The following is a 14,154-nucleotide window of genomic DNA, read 5'->3' on the forward strand; positions in this document are numbered from 1 at the left end:
CTAACAAAATGTGTAAAACATTAAAGTATAGTTATTACAGTGTTCGAGATTAACGGTATCCCGATATCCCGGGGATACCAGAATGTAATTTTGGATACCAGACTTCAAGAACCCAGTATCCCACTGGGATGCCATATAATACTAATTTCTCAGGTGGGATACCAGATTTTGGAATGTTAGTATCCAATTGGGATACTGGCCAAGAAATTTAATCTCGAACACTGTATTATTGGTGTGAATGTATAATATATAATTGAATATTGTCCCAAACAGTGCCCCATGACTGGCATATAAAACTCCATTATATGTGCTGTCCTGTGTGGAGAAGTATATAATAATGCTGCTAATGGAAAACTGTCAATTATCACCCACCTGGTGAATGTATAGCAGTGTCGTACAAATACGGTACACGTCACGAGGGTCATACCGGATGTACGTTTTTTCATTGCTTGACAATGAAGCAAGGCTATTATGATTGGTTGGACAGTAAGTCTACCGGGACTGTTTTTTTTTCATTCATGAAAAATTACGTTGTCAACATTCCACAACTTTTACTATATTTTTCATTCATTCATCGGATGTCGCGAGACATTTAAATTAAAAATAATAATAAAATATATAAAATAAATAAATAAATACATTTTCTTCAAACGCATTCAGGTGCTTCAGGTGCTTCAGTGATGTTCGGAAACAACGCATTCAGGTGCTTCAGTGATGTTCGGAAACAACGCATTCAGGTGCTTCAGTGATGTTCGGAAACAACGCATTCAGGTGCTTCAGTGATGTTCGGAAACAACGCATTCAGGTGCTTCAGTGATGTTCGGAAACAACGCATTCAGGTGCTTCAGTGATGTTCGGAAACAAACGCATTCAGGTGTTCAGTGATGTTCGGAAACAACGCATTCAGGTGCTTCAGTGATGTTCGGAAACAAACGCATTCAGGTGTTCAGTGATGTTCGGAAACAACGCATTCAGGTGCTTCAGTGATGTTCGGAAACAAACGCATTCAGGTGCTTCAGTGATGTTCGGAAACAACGCATTCAGGTGTTCAGTGATGTTCGGAAACAACGCATTCAGGTGCTTCAGTGATGTTCGGAAACAACGCATTCAGGTGCTTCAGTGATGTTCGGAAACAAACGCATTCAGGTGTTCAGTGATGTTCGGAAACAACGCATTCAGGTGTTCAGTGATGTTCGGAAACAACGCATTCAGGTGCTTCAGTGATGTTCGGAAACAAACGCATTCAGGTGTTCAGTGATGTTCGGAAACAACGCATTCAGGTGTTCAGTGATGTTCGGAAACAACGCATTCAGGTGCTTCAGTGATGTTCGGAAACAAACGCATTCAGGTGTTCAGTGATGTTCGGAAACAACGCATTCAGGTGTTCAGTGATGTTCGGAAACAACGCATTCAGGTGCTTCAGTGATGTTCGGAAACAACGCATTCAGGTGCTTCAGTGATGTTCGGAAACAAACGCATTCAGGTGTTCAGTGATGTTCGGAAACAACGCATTCAGGTGTTCAGTGATGTTCGGAAACAACGCATTCAGGTGCTTCAGTGATGTTCGGAAACAAACGCATTCAGGTGTTCAGTGATGTTCGGAAACAAACGCATTCAGGTGTTCAGTGATGTTCGGAAACAAACGCATTCAGGTGTTCAGTGATGTTCGGAAACAAACGCATTCAGGTGCTTCAGTGATGTTCGGAAACAAACGCATTCAGGTGTTCAGTGATGTTCGGAAACAACGCATTCAGGTGCTTCAGTGATGTTCGGAAACAAACGCATTCAGGTGTTCAGTGATGTTCGGAAACAAACGCATTCAGGTGTTCAGTGATGTTCGGAAACAAACGCATTCAGGTGCTTCAGTGATGTTCGGAAACAAACGCATTCAGGTGTTCAGTGATGTTCGGAAACAACGCATTCAGGTGCTTCAGTGATGTTCGGAAACAAACGCATTCAGGTGTTCAGTGATGTTCGGAAACAAACGCATTCAGGTGTTCAGTGATGTTCGGAAACAACGCATTCAGGTGTTCAGTGATGTTCGGAAACAACGCATTCAGGTGCTTCAGTGATGTTCGGAAACAAACGCATTCAGGTGTTCAGTGATGTTCGGAAACAAACGCATTCAGGTGTTCAGTGATGTTCGGAAACAAACGCATTCAGGTGTTCAGTGATGTTCGGAAACAACGCATTCAGGTGTTTCAGTGATGTTCGGAAACAACGCATTCAGGTGTTCAGTGATGTTCGGAAACAAACGCATTCAGGTGTTCAGTGATGTTCGGAAACAAACGCATTCAGGTGTTCAGTGATGTTCGGAAACAAACGCATTCAGGTGTTCAGTGATGTTCGGAAACAACGCATTCAGGTGCTTCAGGTGCTTCAGTGATGTTCGGAAACAACGCATTCAGGTGCTTCAGTGATGTTCGGAAACAAACGCATTCAGGTGCTTCAATGATGTTCGGAAACAAACGCATTCAGGTGTTCAGTGATGTTCGGAAACAAACGCATTCAGGTGTTCAGTGATGTTCAGAAACAACGCATTCAGGTGCTTCAGGTGCTTCAGTGATGTTCGGAAACAACGCATTCAGGTGCTTCAGTGATGTTCGGAAACAAACGCATTCAGGTGTTCAGTGATGTTCGGAAACAAACGCATTCAGGTGTTCAGTGATGTTCGGAAACAACGCATTCAGGTGCTTCAGGTGCTTCAGTGATGTTCGGAAACAACGCATTCAGGTGCTTCAGTGATGTTCGGAAACAAACGCATTCAGGTGTTCAGTGATGTTCGGAAACAAACGCATTCAGGTGTTCAGTGATGTTCGGAAACAACGCATTCAGGTGCTTCAGGTGCTTCAGTGATGTTCGGAAACAACGCATTCAGGTGCTTCAGTGATGTTCGGAAAAAACGCATTCAGGTGTTCAGTGATGTTCGGAAAAAACGCATTCAGGTGCTTCAGTGATGTTCGGAAAAAACGCATTCAGGTGCTTCAGTGATGTTCGGAAATAACGCATTCAGGTGCTTCAGTGATGTTCGGAAAAAACGCATTCAGGTGCTTCAGTGATGTTCGGAAAAAACGCATTCAGGTGCTTCAGTGATGTTCGGAAATAACGCATTCAGGTGCTTCAGTGATGTTCGGAAAAAAAAAAAAATCAATAGGAATTTTTCATTGGATTTTTTCCAGCATTCTTAAAACGGAAACGTCATGTACCCAGTTTGTGGTTATTATAGGTTGCATAGTACCAAAGAAGAGAGTACCATGTCAAAGTTCGACTAGGCTGATGGGTTTGAAAATATTGCATTCAGTGACTTGACATCCAAGCATAGTTCATACCTTGGGTGTTTACCCCACCATGTGTAACACATTAATTTACTACTATTTGTGGATGCAGTGGTGTTCATTTCAGATACCACATGTAGTATGCTTTTTTTCTAGTGAAGTTCTTATCATATGCCCATTAAAGTCTTTCAAAACACAGGGTCACTGCAATAAATGAGTTTTAAGGTAATTATTTATTGGAAATGAGAGACTCTGACTATGCATGCACACACTACATATACAACTAAGCATACACAACCAACCCATAGTATGTATCTTCAAGAGTAGTATTTTTATTTATTATTGGTTTTAAATATGATACATTGCATTTGTATACAACTTTGCATAACACTTGTGCTTCGTGAGGTGTACATTAAATCAGGTTGCATTGTAGGAACAACACTTTCAATTATGTTGTCACATCATATCAGAACACAGAAGATCCTGATAGTCATGAAAACACCCAATTGGACACTTTTTGAAAAATATATTTTTTTGATATAGGTTGCATAGTACTAAAGAAGAGAGTACCATGTCAAAGTTCGACGTGCACCGTCAAATATTTACGGAGTAAAAGCAGCTGTGGGTGTGATTGGTAGTAATATGTGACATTGATTATTTGTGCAAATACTATTATCCATTGACAATAAACAAATACACTTTTATTTGTTATACAGTTGTTATGCAGTATATACCAGAGGTTGAAACTAATGCGGGGTACCCCCAAAAATGGAACTGCAATTTTCAGCAAAAATGACGGTTGCTATTAAAAACATAAATTAAATCTCTTAAATGATACGTGACCCCCCATTTTCTTGCAACTAGATTAGATGTGAGGTGCCACACTTTCTATTGCTGTACTTCCTGGGTGTGTTGAAACGCTGCTTATATCAGTTTTATTAGTAAACGTTAACATTATCGGCAATATAGGAATTGATTTGGTCTAATGGAACCTATAGCATATATTCACTATATTATCATTATTTTATATTGTGTGCCATTTACTGTTATTTGACAGTCATAATTGCTTAATTAGGTTACACTCAGGCATGGGAGTTCATAATGACCTTGACCTTGGCATTAATTTACTGTGCACTGCTGATGATGATGATAACTAGTTTAACGTGCCCATATACCACTAGGGTTTCGAACACGCCCATCCCGAGTCTGACCTCTGATAAGATCGGTGGCCTGACTCGGGATGGAGGGGGGGGGGGTGGGTTGAAAATGGGCAGAATTTTGAAAATAGCAATTAGTAAAAACGTTAATAGAATAAATAAAAAAATAAAAAGGTTACAAGCCAAAAATAAAAAAGAATTGACTGCTCGGCCGAATATTTATATAATTTGGAGCATTTTAGAAGGACAGTCCAAAATTAAATAAGAGAAAGAAGAGAGGATCGGACTATTTAATAATATTACAAAAAAGAAGTAATTTCGACATAAAATTTTGAACGCATATCTAAACGTTTAAAGTCCGATCGATATGTCCACGCGAGTGGCCTCGTTAAGGCCGTTTGGGTGCACAGCTTAAAGGGACGAGATGGGTTGCATCCCATCAAGAAAACCCCTAGATTGACAGTCGATAGATGTTGAAGGTGTGCTGTGCTGAAATACAGATCTTGAGAAGCCGGATCCGTCTGAACGAGTAGAGTATCAGACTAGGGTATAGTCCAGTCGTCATGGGTTGGTATAGTGGTGCGGACGGGCCCGACTCCGGAGGATACGAGATGGTATCATTATAAAGCAATGTAAAGTCTAGAAAAAGAGTAGTAGGGGCCAACCCCACTTCCTATTTCTTCTTAGAGTGGGGCGGTCAATCTTCCAGTGCTGGTAGGACAGGCTCGGACATGTAGAGACTAAACGCGAACAACCGTGGCGTTCTGCAGAATGGTCGTCATACGAGTCACGAAAAAACAAGTCAACATAGTCAGACGGAGAAATGACGTGGAGGCGAGGAATCTCGCTGAAAAAGAATCCAACCTGGTGGTGCAGACTGTCGAAACGAGAAGCGTTCCAGCGTTCAATCAGTTCCAATGGCCGCATACATCCCAGTAGAAAACTTCATTTCGCTGACAAAAACAACGAAATGAAGGACCCCCAAGTCGAGCACACAAAAGCACGTGCAGTGTGCACAAGCGAAACAAACACGTCTTACTGCGTGGAGCTCCAGACTGGGAATGGCACTGCTGAGAATAGAGTTTGAAAAAAAAAGTCTGTGCTGACCAATTGGAGATTTTGGCCCATATTTTTTACTTAAAATATTTTAAAGCTTATTTATCCAAGGTGATGGACATGTCATATAACACTAATCTTATTTAGGCTAATAAGTCTAGGCAAGATGAAATAAGCTATTAGTAATAATTTATTTTTAGTTAAAAAATAATGTTAGCTGATATTAGGTTAAGCTTTTAGATCTCCATTAACAATGTGTATTTGAATGCAATTGGCTCTGGAATGACTATATTTAAATAACCTGATTTCTGCTGTAATTTTAACATACTCTTTAGGTTGGTGAATTATGTTTTAGGCAAATATGGGAGTTTTTACAATTGTTTTTGTGAGTTTGGCAAAAACATTAAAATCTACAGAAGTGGGTTCTGTGTAGCCATTTTGCATTCTCTTCTTTATTTGTACACAAATATAAGCTTGGTAATGATAGCTTTAGGTCAGTTCATTAAATCTTGTCCATATATTCAGTGAGTTTTCTATAGTAAAGGGTATTTGAAGTATATACCAAGTACAAGAGCAATTTTGACACATTTGTTAATCTACCTAGGAGTGTGTTAGTATTATCTTCCACTATTACCACACTTGTAAAGCTATATTTTCCAATATTACTATGTAAATGATGTGTTACATTACAGATTGTAGTAATGAATACGATATAAATATTATATTCAGTTAAAACAGAAAATAATTAAAGACAAATGACTTTCGCACTCTTTTGATGGATTGAATGTGCTTTTTTTATGACAAATAAAAAATAAAGATGTAAAACCCTAATGATAACTCTAGATATGATACATGTCTGTAAGCACCAATCACTGGAGACTATTAATAAAATATCAACAGATATAATGGTAGCTGTCAGTAGATTTAATAATGCATATATAAAAACAACTATAGGCTGATGGGTTTGAAAATATTGCATTCAGTGACTTGACATCCAAGCATAGTTCATACCTTGGGTGTTTACCCCACCATGATGTGTAACACATTAATTTACTACTATTTGTGGATGCAGTGGTGTTCATTTCAGATACCACATGTAGTATGCTTTTTTTCTAGTGAAGTTCTTATCATATGCCCATTAAAGTCTTTCAAAACACAGGGTCACTGCAATAAATGAGTTTTAAGGTAATTATTTATTGGAAATGAGAGACTCTGACTATGCATGCACACACTACATATACAACTAAGCATACACAACCAACCCATAGTATGTATCTTCAAGAGTAGTATTTTTATTTATTATTGGTTTTAAATATGATACATTGCATTTGTATACAACTTTGCATAACACTGATGCTTCGTGAGTTGAACATTAAATCAGGTTGCACTGTAGGAACAACACTTTCAATTATGTTGTCACATCATATCAGAACACAGAAGATCCTGATAGTCATGAAAACACCCAATTGGACACTTTGAAAAATATATTTTTTTGATATAGGTTGCATAGTACCAAAGAAGAGAGTTCCATGTCAAAGTTCGACGTGCACCATCAAATATTTACGGAGTAAAAGCAGCTGTGGGTGTGATTGGTAGTAATATGTGACATTGATTATTTGTGCAAATACTATTATCCATTGACAATAAATAAATACACTTTTATTTGTTATACAGTTGTTATGCAGTATATACCAGAGGTTGAAACTAATGCGGGGTACCCCCAAAAATGGAACTGCAATTTTCAGCAAAAATGACGGTTGCTATTAAAAACATAAATTAAATCTCTTAAATGATACTGACCCCCCATTTTCTTGCAGCTAGATTAGATGTGAGGTGCCACACTTTCTATTGCTGTACTTCCTGGGTGTGTTGAAACACTGCTTATATCAGTTTTATTAGTAAACGTTAACATTATCGGCAATAGGAATTGATTTGGTCTAATGGAACCTGTAAGGAGGTGCAAAGTGACGTCATTGGAATTCTGAGACGTCATTCAAATTCAAAATTAGCTATATTATGCATCGCCACATTAAAATAAAAACTGGTCTACTAACCTTGACCCCTGTTAAATTTCTACAACACGCTGTATATTTTACTTTTTCATAATTCTACAAAAACAATATTAAGTTTAAGTTTTAAAAAATAACAAAAACTACGTTCACTCGAGAAGTTCACTCGTTTCGTAAAAATTATATCTAGCGAAAACTCGTATAGTATTCTATATTTACCAAATGGTTGACATCCAACAGCTGATGATTAATTGATCAATGTGCTCTAGTGGTGTCATAAAATAACAATAAACCCTAGCTATATAACTACATGTCAAAATTACCAAATGGTTGACATCCAACAGCTGATGATTAATTGATCAATGTGCTCTAGTGGTGTCATAAAACAACAATAAACTAGCTATATAGCTACATGTCAAAATTACCAAATGGTTGACATCCAACAGCTGATGATTAATTGATCAATGTGCTCTAGTGGTGTCATAAAATAACAATAAACCCTAGCTATATAACTACATGTCAAAATTACCAAATGGTTGACATCCAACAGCTGATGATTAATTGATCAATGTGCTCTAGTGGTGTCATAAAATAACAATAAACCCTAGCTATATAGCTACATGTCAAAATTACCAAATGGTTGACATCCAACAGCTGATGATTAATTGATCAATGTGCTCTAGTGGCGTCATAAAACAACAATAAACCCTAGCTATATAACTACATGTCAAAATTACCAAATGGTTGACATCCAACAGCTGATGATTAATTGATCAATGTGCTCTAGTGGTGTCATAAAACAACAATAAACTCTAGCTATATAACTACATGTCAAAATTACCAAATGGTTGACATCCAACAGCTGATGATTAATTGATCAATGTGCTCTAGTGGTGTCATAAAACAACAATAAACTAGCTATATAGCTACATGTCAAAATTACCAAATGGTTGACATCCAACAGCTGATGATTAATTGATCAATGTGCTCTAGTGGTGTCATAAAATAACAATAAACTTTAGCTATATCAGACCATCAAGTGAGGTGGTGGGTCAAAAACATAGGAAAATAGGAATTTTTGTTGACTGAAAATAGGGTTAAAATAGGAATTTTGCCCACAAAATAGGAAGAAAATAGGAATTTTGTATAAAAGTAAATGTCCAAAAATAGAAAATATTGCAGGGGTCAAGTGAGTGAACCATCTCAAAAAACTAAATATGGAAATAGAAAACCATTGAAAAGATAATAATACAGGAAAATAACACAATGTGTATATCATAGGAATAAAACAGGCACTTATTTTTGTTTTAAGATGGCCTCCCAACACCCCTTATAGCCATCCCGATCCACCACTTTTTATTCAGACAATGCAGTGGTTGAATTTGGTTCTTTGGAGTAAGACTTTTAAAAAGCAACACAATGCAGTATTCCTTTTATGCTATTGAATAATACAAGTTACAAGGTCAAATTTTAACTCTGAAATGACAGGGGTGTTGACTGAAAAAACCCCACAAGACATTGCTGACCCAGTGACACCATCAAAAACAGCAGCAATGGCAGTGTGTGTGTGTGTATGTGATTGAATGTGTGTATGGACACTATTTTTTTTAATTAAGTTTTCTCTTGGTAGATCAACTGGATAATATAGCTGGATTTAGTAGCTGTGTGCTAACTGAATTGGTAGAAATATGTCAAATAATTATGATACTGCAGGTGTGCACATTTAATAGAATACTTGTTACGGTAAGCAAAGCACAACCTGAAAATTAGCACTGAAGTCCTACTTCCGTAGAAACCATGCACTAGTATAACAGAGGTAACCCTAACAGCTTCAGCCTGACTTCGTACAATTTTGACGTGATGAGAAATGTGGAAAATGTAAGATATTTGCACAAACACCAACCCACCCACACAATTTAGCAGTTGTTTTGTTTTTGTTTCGTTTTTCTAGTTTTGAGCATTCAACAAGATCAGATGTTACCAAAAACAGAAACATATTCAGAAATTCAGAAATTATGAATAGGACTTTATATTGCATTGTGAAAATTAATAACTGGAAGCCTGTAACCATGCATCTCACCTGCATATTCAGATTTCAATGACTGCCACAGATATCACAATATGCCTCATAGCAAGTTATCTGGAGCAAATGGTGTGAAAAGAAAAAATATGGTGTTGCTTAAAAAATGTTTTTTTAAATATGAAACTGGTCAAAAGTGAAAAAAAAAAGAGGGAAAAAATAGGAATTTTCATCAAAAAGAGGGCTAAATAGGGACTCATAAAAAAAAAAAGAGGAAAAAGTAGGATACTTGACGGCCTGCAATATAACTACATGTCAAAAGGCATTCACAACATCCAGTTAAGTTTGAAGACTGATAATAAAATGTGCTCCTCCCCCCCCCCCCCCCCACACGTCAGTTCGTCCCCACTTGGGTTTTGGAGTGTCCTTTATTTTTTAATATTGCTGAGGAAAACAAAATCAAAATTATGAAACATGACTATGTTTATAGGTAAAATAAGTCATGTGATTACTAAAACTATGCATATTACTCAATCTTGTTTGTTCTTCCATTAAATCGTTTCTCTTTTTTTTCTTTCTTTCTTTCTTTTTTTTTTTTTTTTTTTTTTTTTTTTTTTTCTTTGTTTTTACCACACACTGTGGCATTTTGTCGATTTTTATTAATTTTTAAATGTTTAGCCTTTCTACGCTTTACTCAAACTTTGTATTATTTGGGTATAATATCCGCCCGGTCCCCTCCATTATTATTTTTAGTTAGGGTTGAGGGTTAGGGTTAGGGTTAGGGTTAGGGTTGGGATTATGGCTGGGGTTAGGGTTAGGGTTAGGGTTAGGGGAAGGGGGGACCGGGCGGATATTTTTCCATTATTTGTTTGTTAGAATATATATATATTTTTTTATTTACTGAAATTTACATTACAAATGACTAAAACTTTAAATGTATGCCCCTACTGGCAGTACTGGCGTGACCGAATTTGTTCACAGCGTCTTGAACGTAGTCACTGCTATAATGAAACGACATCTGTTTACATAGTTCACCTCTAGGTAGCACCTTTAATTCATATTATGTTTTACTATTTTGTAAAACTTCATTAAACTTACCCCACAAACAGCTGAACGCTTCACATTCTAAACCGTTTTCTTCCTAACTTTGTAAGTATGACATCATTCACTGCGACGAACAAGTAAAGGGACGCAAGTCTAATCATGTGGGCGAGTATAAAATGCGGACAATCCCTACGTTTCTGTATGCAAGCGTTCGCGTCAGGCGGCTTTCACAAAGTTATGAAAGGGGAAACTTTGAGTTTGTCCACGGAAAATAAGGCGAGCTCCCGAAGGAGCAGATCTATAGGGGCGGGGACATGCTGTCGCGGACAATTTTAGAATATATATTTAGGCGCGGATGCAGGATTTCTGAAAGGAATTACATTCTCGTCCAAATGTAATGACTGATCTCACACTTCTGCCTGACTTTCAAGCGATGAAGTTGTGTTTAGAGAGCGTGGAGATTTCTCTCCCCCCCCCCCCCCCCACCCTAAGGGCTGTGCTGCGATCGCTTGGGCCATTGTCCAAGTACCGGATCGAGCACAATGGCGACTCGGCGACCGTCACGCTACTATACGGCAGTGACAGGAAGCAACCTACACCCAGCAGAAGACGGAGGAGGCGACCTAAGACTTCGCAGGGGGGACCTAAGGGCGGTCCCACCTGTCCCGAAGAGGAGGGCGAGACTAGGAGCGGCGCAGGGTGATCCAAACCCGGTGGCTCAACCACCGGGGGGCGGTTCATTCTGCTCAACCGAATTTACCTGCTCGACCGAAGCACTCGCCAGGGAAGACCCAGGGGGGGCCAAAGCTGTCAGCTCCACTGACAGTGGCGGCCTCTTCTGTTGATCTACCGACTACCATGGACACGGGCCACGTGGTCATCGATGAGCCACCGGCAAGTCCACCACCACCTCCGGTAGTTGTTGTTGAACCAACGGCGGTCCAGCGAGAATCCAAGAGGAGGAAGATGTCATCAGTCACCGCACCGAAAATGTCCGACGATTGGATTCTCGTCTGTGACAAACTCCCGGCGAAATACAGAGGAGCGGTAATCGGTGACTTTACCGACCCTAAACATCTTAACGGACCCTGGTCAGACAAGCACTGGCGCCAACTTCCAACAGGACAAGGGAAGTACCAGCTACAGGAGTCCCCTCACGCAAACCAAACCTATGTGACAGCGCAGCAGGACGGGCTGTACAGACAAGGACTCCTGATGCCTACGATGCCCAACGCGACCATTCATCGCATCTTAAAGATGGTACTGCGGGACATCTACACAGGAGCCCTTGAACGTAACAACCAGTTTTTGATGGAAGGACTCCCCAACTTCTGCCCTGATCAGCCCATCAATTCGCCATGAGTCCTGCTGCGTCAACCTTAACTAGGACAGGTAACCTCCTTTTTGGGCTTAGTTGGACTTTAAACATTCTTCGATCGAGCTTCCAAATTCTTATGTTTATTTTTTTAATAAATAGTCCTACGCATTTTACTTTGGCGCCCGTTCAATTGCTCAAATCACCGTAAAACCTTTTTGGCCGAGCAGTCAAACTTATTTTTGGGTTTAAATTCTTAGTCCGGACATGATGTTAGTTGCAGTTATTCTCCGTTGACTTAGGTTTTTCTAGTTAGATCCGAAGGAATCGAAATTCAGCCAATCAGAGCATGGCCCATTTTCGGTGTCTACTAGTCGGTCCACGCAGTCGCTGGACGCTACTAAATACTTGTATTCCAAATTCTGTCCACTTCAAGCTCATCCCCCCCCCCCCCCCCCTCTTGTCCTAGACTTAGTCACTGGCGAAGTCAGATATTAAGCCCATGACAGGCGTGCATGAAGCTTTCGTGGCATATATGTACGTTAAACCTTTACCACCACCGACTGATCTCTCCTTTTACACAGAACAGTTAATATAACCATGTTTCCCCATAAAGGTTATGGTCGGTTTTCAAAAAGGGGGGTCCGGACCCTTGGACCCCCCTGGATCCGCTACTGATATTGATCGTTTTCCCATGTTGTGTTTGGAACATTTTGTGTGAAAAAAAGAAGTTAATTTGATCAATTATATATAGCTTAGGGAAGTTGAATGCAAACCAAGAAACAAGAAGAAACAAAATATGTAATATTAGGAAGCATGGGCGTCACTTGGTGGAGGACGGGTAGCACATGTTCCACCCACCAACATGTTTTGGAGTGGGGAGACCAGAGTGCAAATGCCCCCCTCCCTACACACACACACACACACACACACACACACACACACACACACTTTTAACGACAGAAAAGAACCACAGAAAATAGGTTTATTTCACTAGAGCCAAAAACGTCATTGAGTTATGTTAAAGGCTAATATTATTCACATATTTTCCTTAGAGTAAATATGTTGTAGTATAGCGCCTATACCAACAACGTGGTCTAAAGGCTATACAGACTATTCTCGTACCAAGTTACCAACCAATGTTACCAACAACGTGGTCTATAGACTATACAGACTATTCTCGTACCAACAACGTGGTCTATAGACTATACAGACTATTCTCGTACCAAGTTACCAACCAATGTTACCAACAACGTGGTCTATAGACTAAACAGACTATTCTCGTAACAACAACGTGGTCTATAGACTATACAGACTATTCTCGTACCAAGTTACCAAACAATGTTACCAACAACGTGGTCTATAGACTATACATACTATTCTCGTACCAACAACGTGGTCTATAGACTATACAGACTATTCTCGTACCAAGTTACCAACCAATGTTACCAACAACGTGGTCTAAAGACTATACAGACTATTCTCGTACCAAGTTACCAACCAATGTTACCAACAACGTGGTCTATAGACTATACAGACTATTCTCGTACCAAGTTACCAACCAGTGTTACCAACAACGTGGTCTAAAGGCTATACAGACTATTCTCGTACCAAGTTACCAATCAATGTTACCAACAACGTGGTCTATAGACTATACAGACTATTCTCGTACCAAGTTACCAACCAATGTTACCAACAACGTGGTCTATAGACTATACAGACTATTCTCGTACCAACAACGTGGTCTAAAGACTATACAGACTATTCTCGTACCAAGTTACCAAACAATGTTACCGACAACGTGGTCTATAGACTATACAGACTATTCTCGTACCACAACGTGGTCTATAGACTATACAGACTATTCTCGTACCAAGTTACCAAACAATGTTACCAACAACGTGGTCTATAGACTATACAGACTATTCTCGTACCAAGTTACCAACCAATGTTACCAACAACGTGGTCTATAGACTATACAGACTATTCTCGTACCAACAACGTGGTCTAAAGACTATACAGACTATTCTCGTACCAAGTTACCAAACAATGTTACCGACAACGTGGTCTATAGACTATACAGACTATTCTCGTACCAACAACGTGGTCTATAGACTATACAGACTATTCTCGTACCAAGTTACCAAACAATGTTACCAACAACGTGGTCTATAGACTATACAGACTATTCTCGTACCAACAACATGGTCTATAGACTATACAGACTATTCTCGTACCAAGTAACCAACCAATGTTACCAACAACGTGGTCTAAAGGC

The 14,154-nt window shown here is 39.3% G+C and overlaps 1 protein-coding gene across 1 annotated transcript in view; it reads right to left on the bottom strand.

Moving 5' to 3' along the window:
- The window catches only part of LOC121386537, a 94,374-nt gene extending 83,353 nt beyond the window's left edge, over window positions 1–11,021 (bottom strand). The window contains exons 1-2 of the mRNA XM_041517474.1: window positions 10,616–11,021; window positions 9,578–9,637 (exon numbers count right to left, since the gene is read on the bottom strand). Coding sequence (XP_041373408.1) covers window positions 9,578–9,583 — 6 coding nt within the window. The 5' untranslated portion in view covers window positions 9,584–9,637; window positions 10,616–11,021. The remainder of the gene's footprint in view (window positions 1–9,577; window positions 9,638–10,615) is intronic.
- Between the last annotated feature and the right edge of the window lie 3,133 nt (window positions 11,022–14,154).

The sequence above is a fragment of the Gigantopelta aegis genome, chromosome 12 (assembly GCF_016097555.1).
Source record: "Gigantopelta aegis isolate Gae_Host chromosome 12, Gae_host_genome, whole genome shotgun sequence".
NCBI lineage: Eukaryota > Metazoa > Mollusca > Gastropoda > Neomphalida > Peltospiridae > Gigantopelta > Gigantopelta aegis.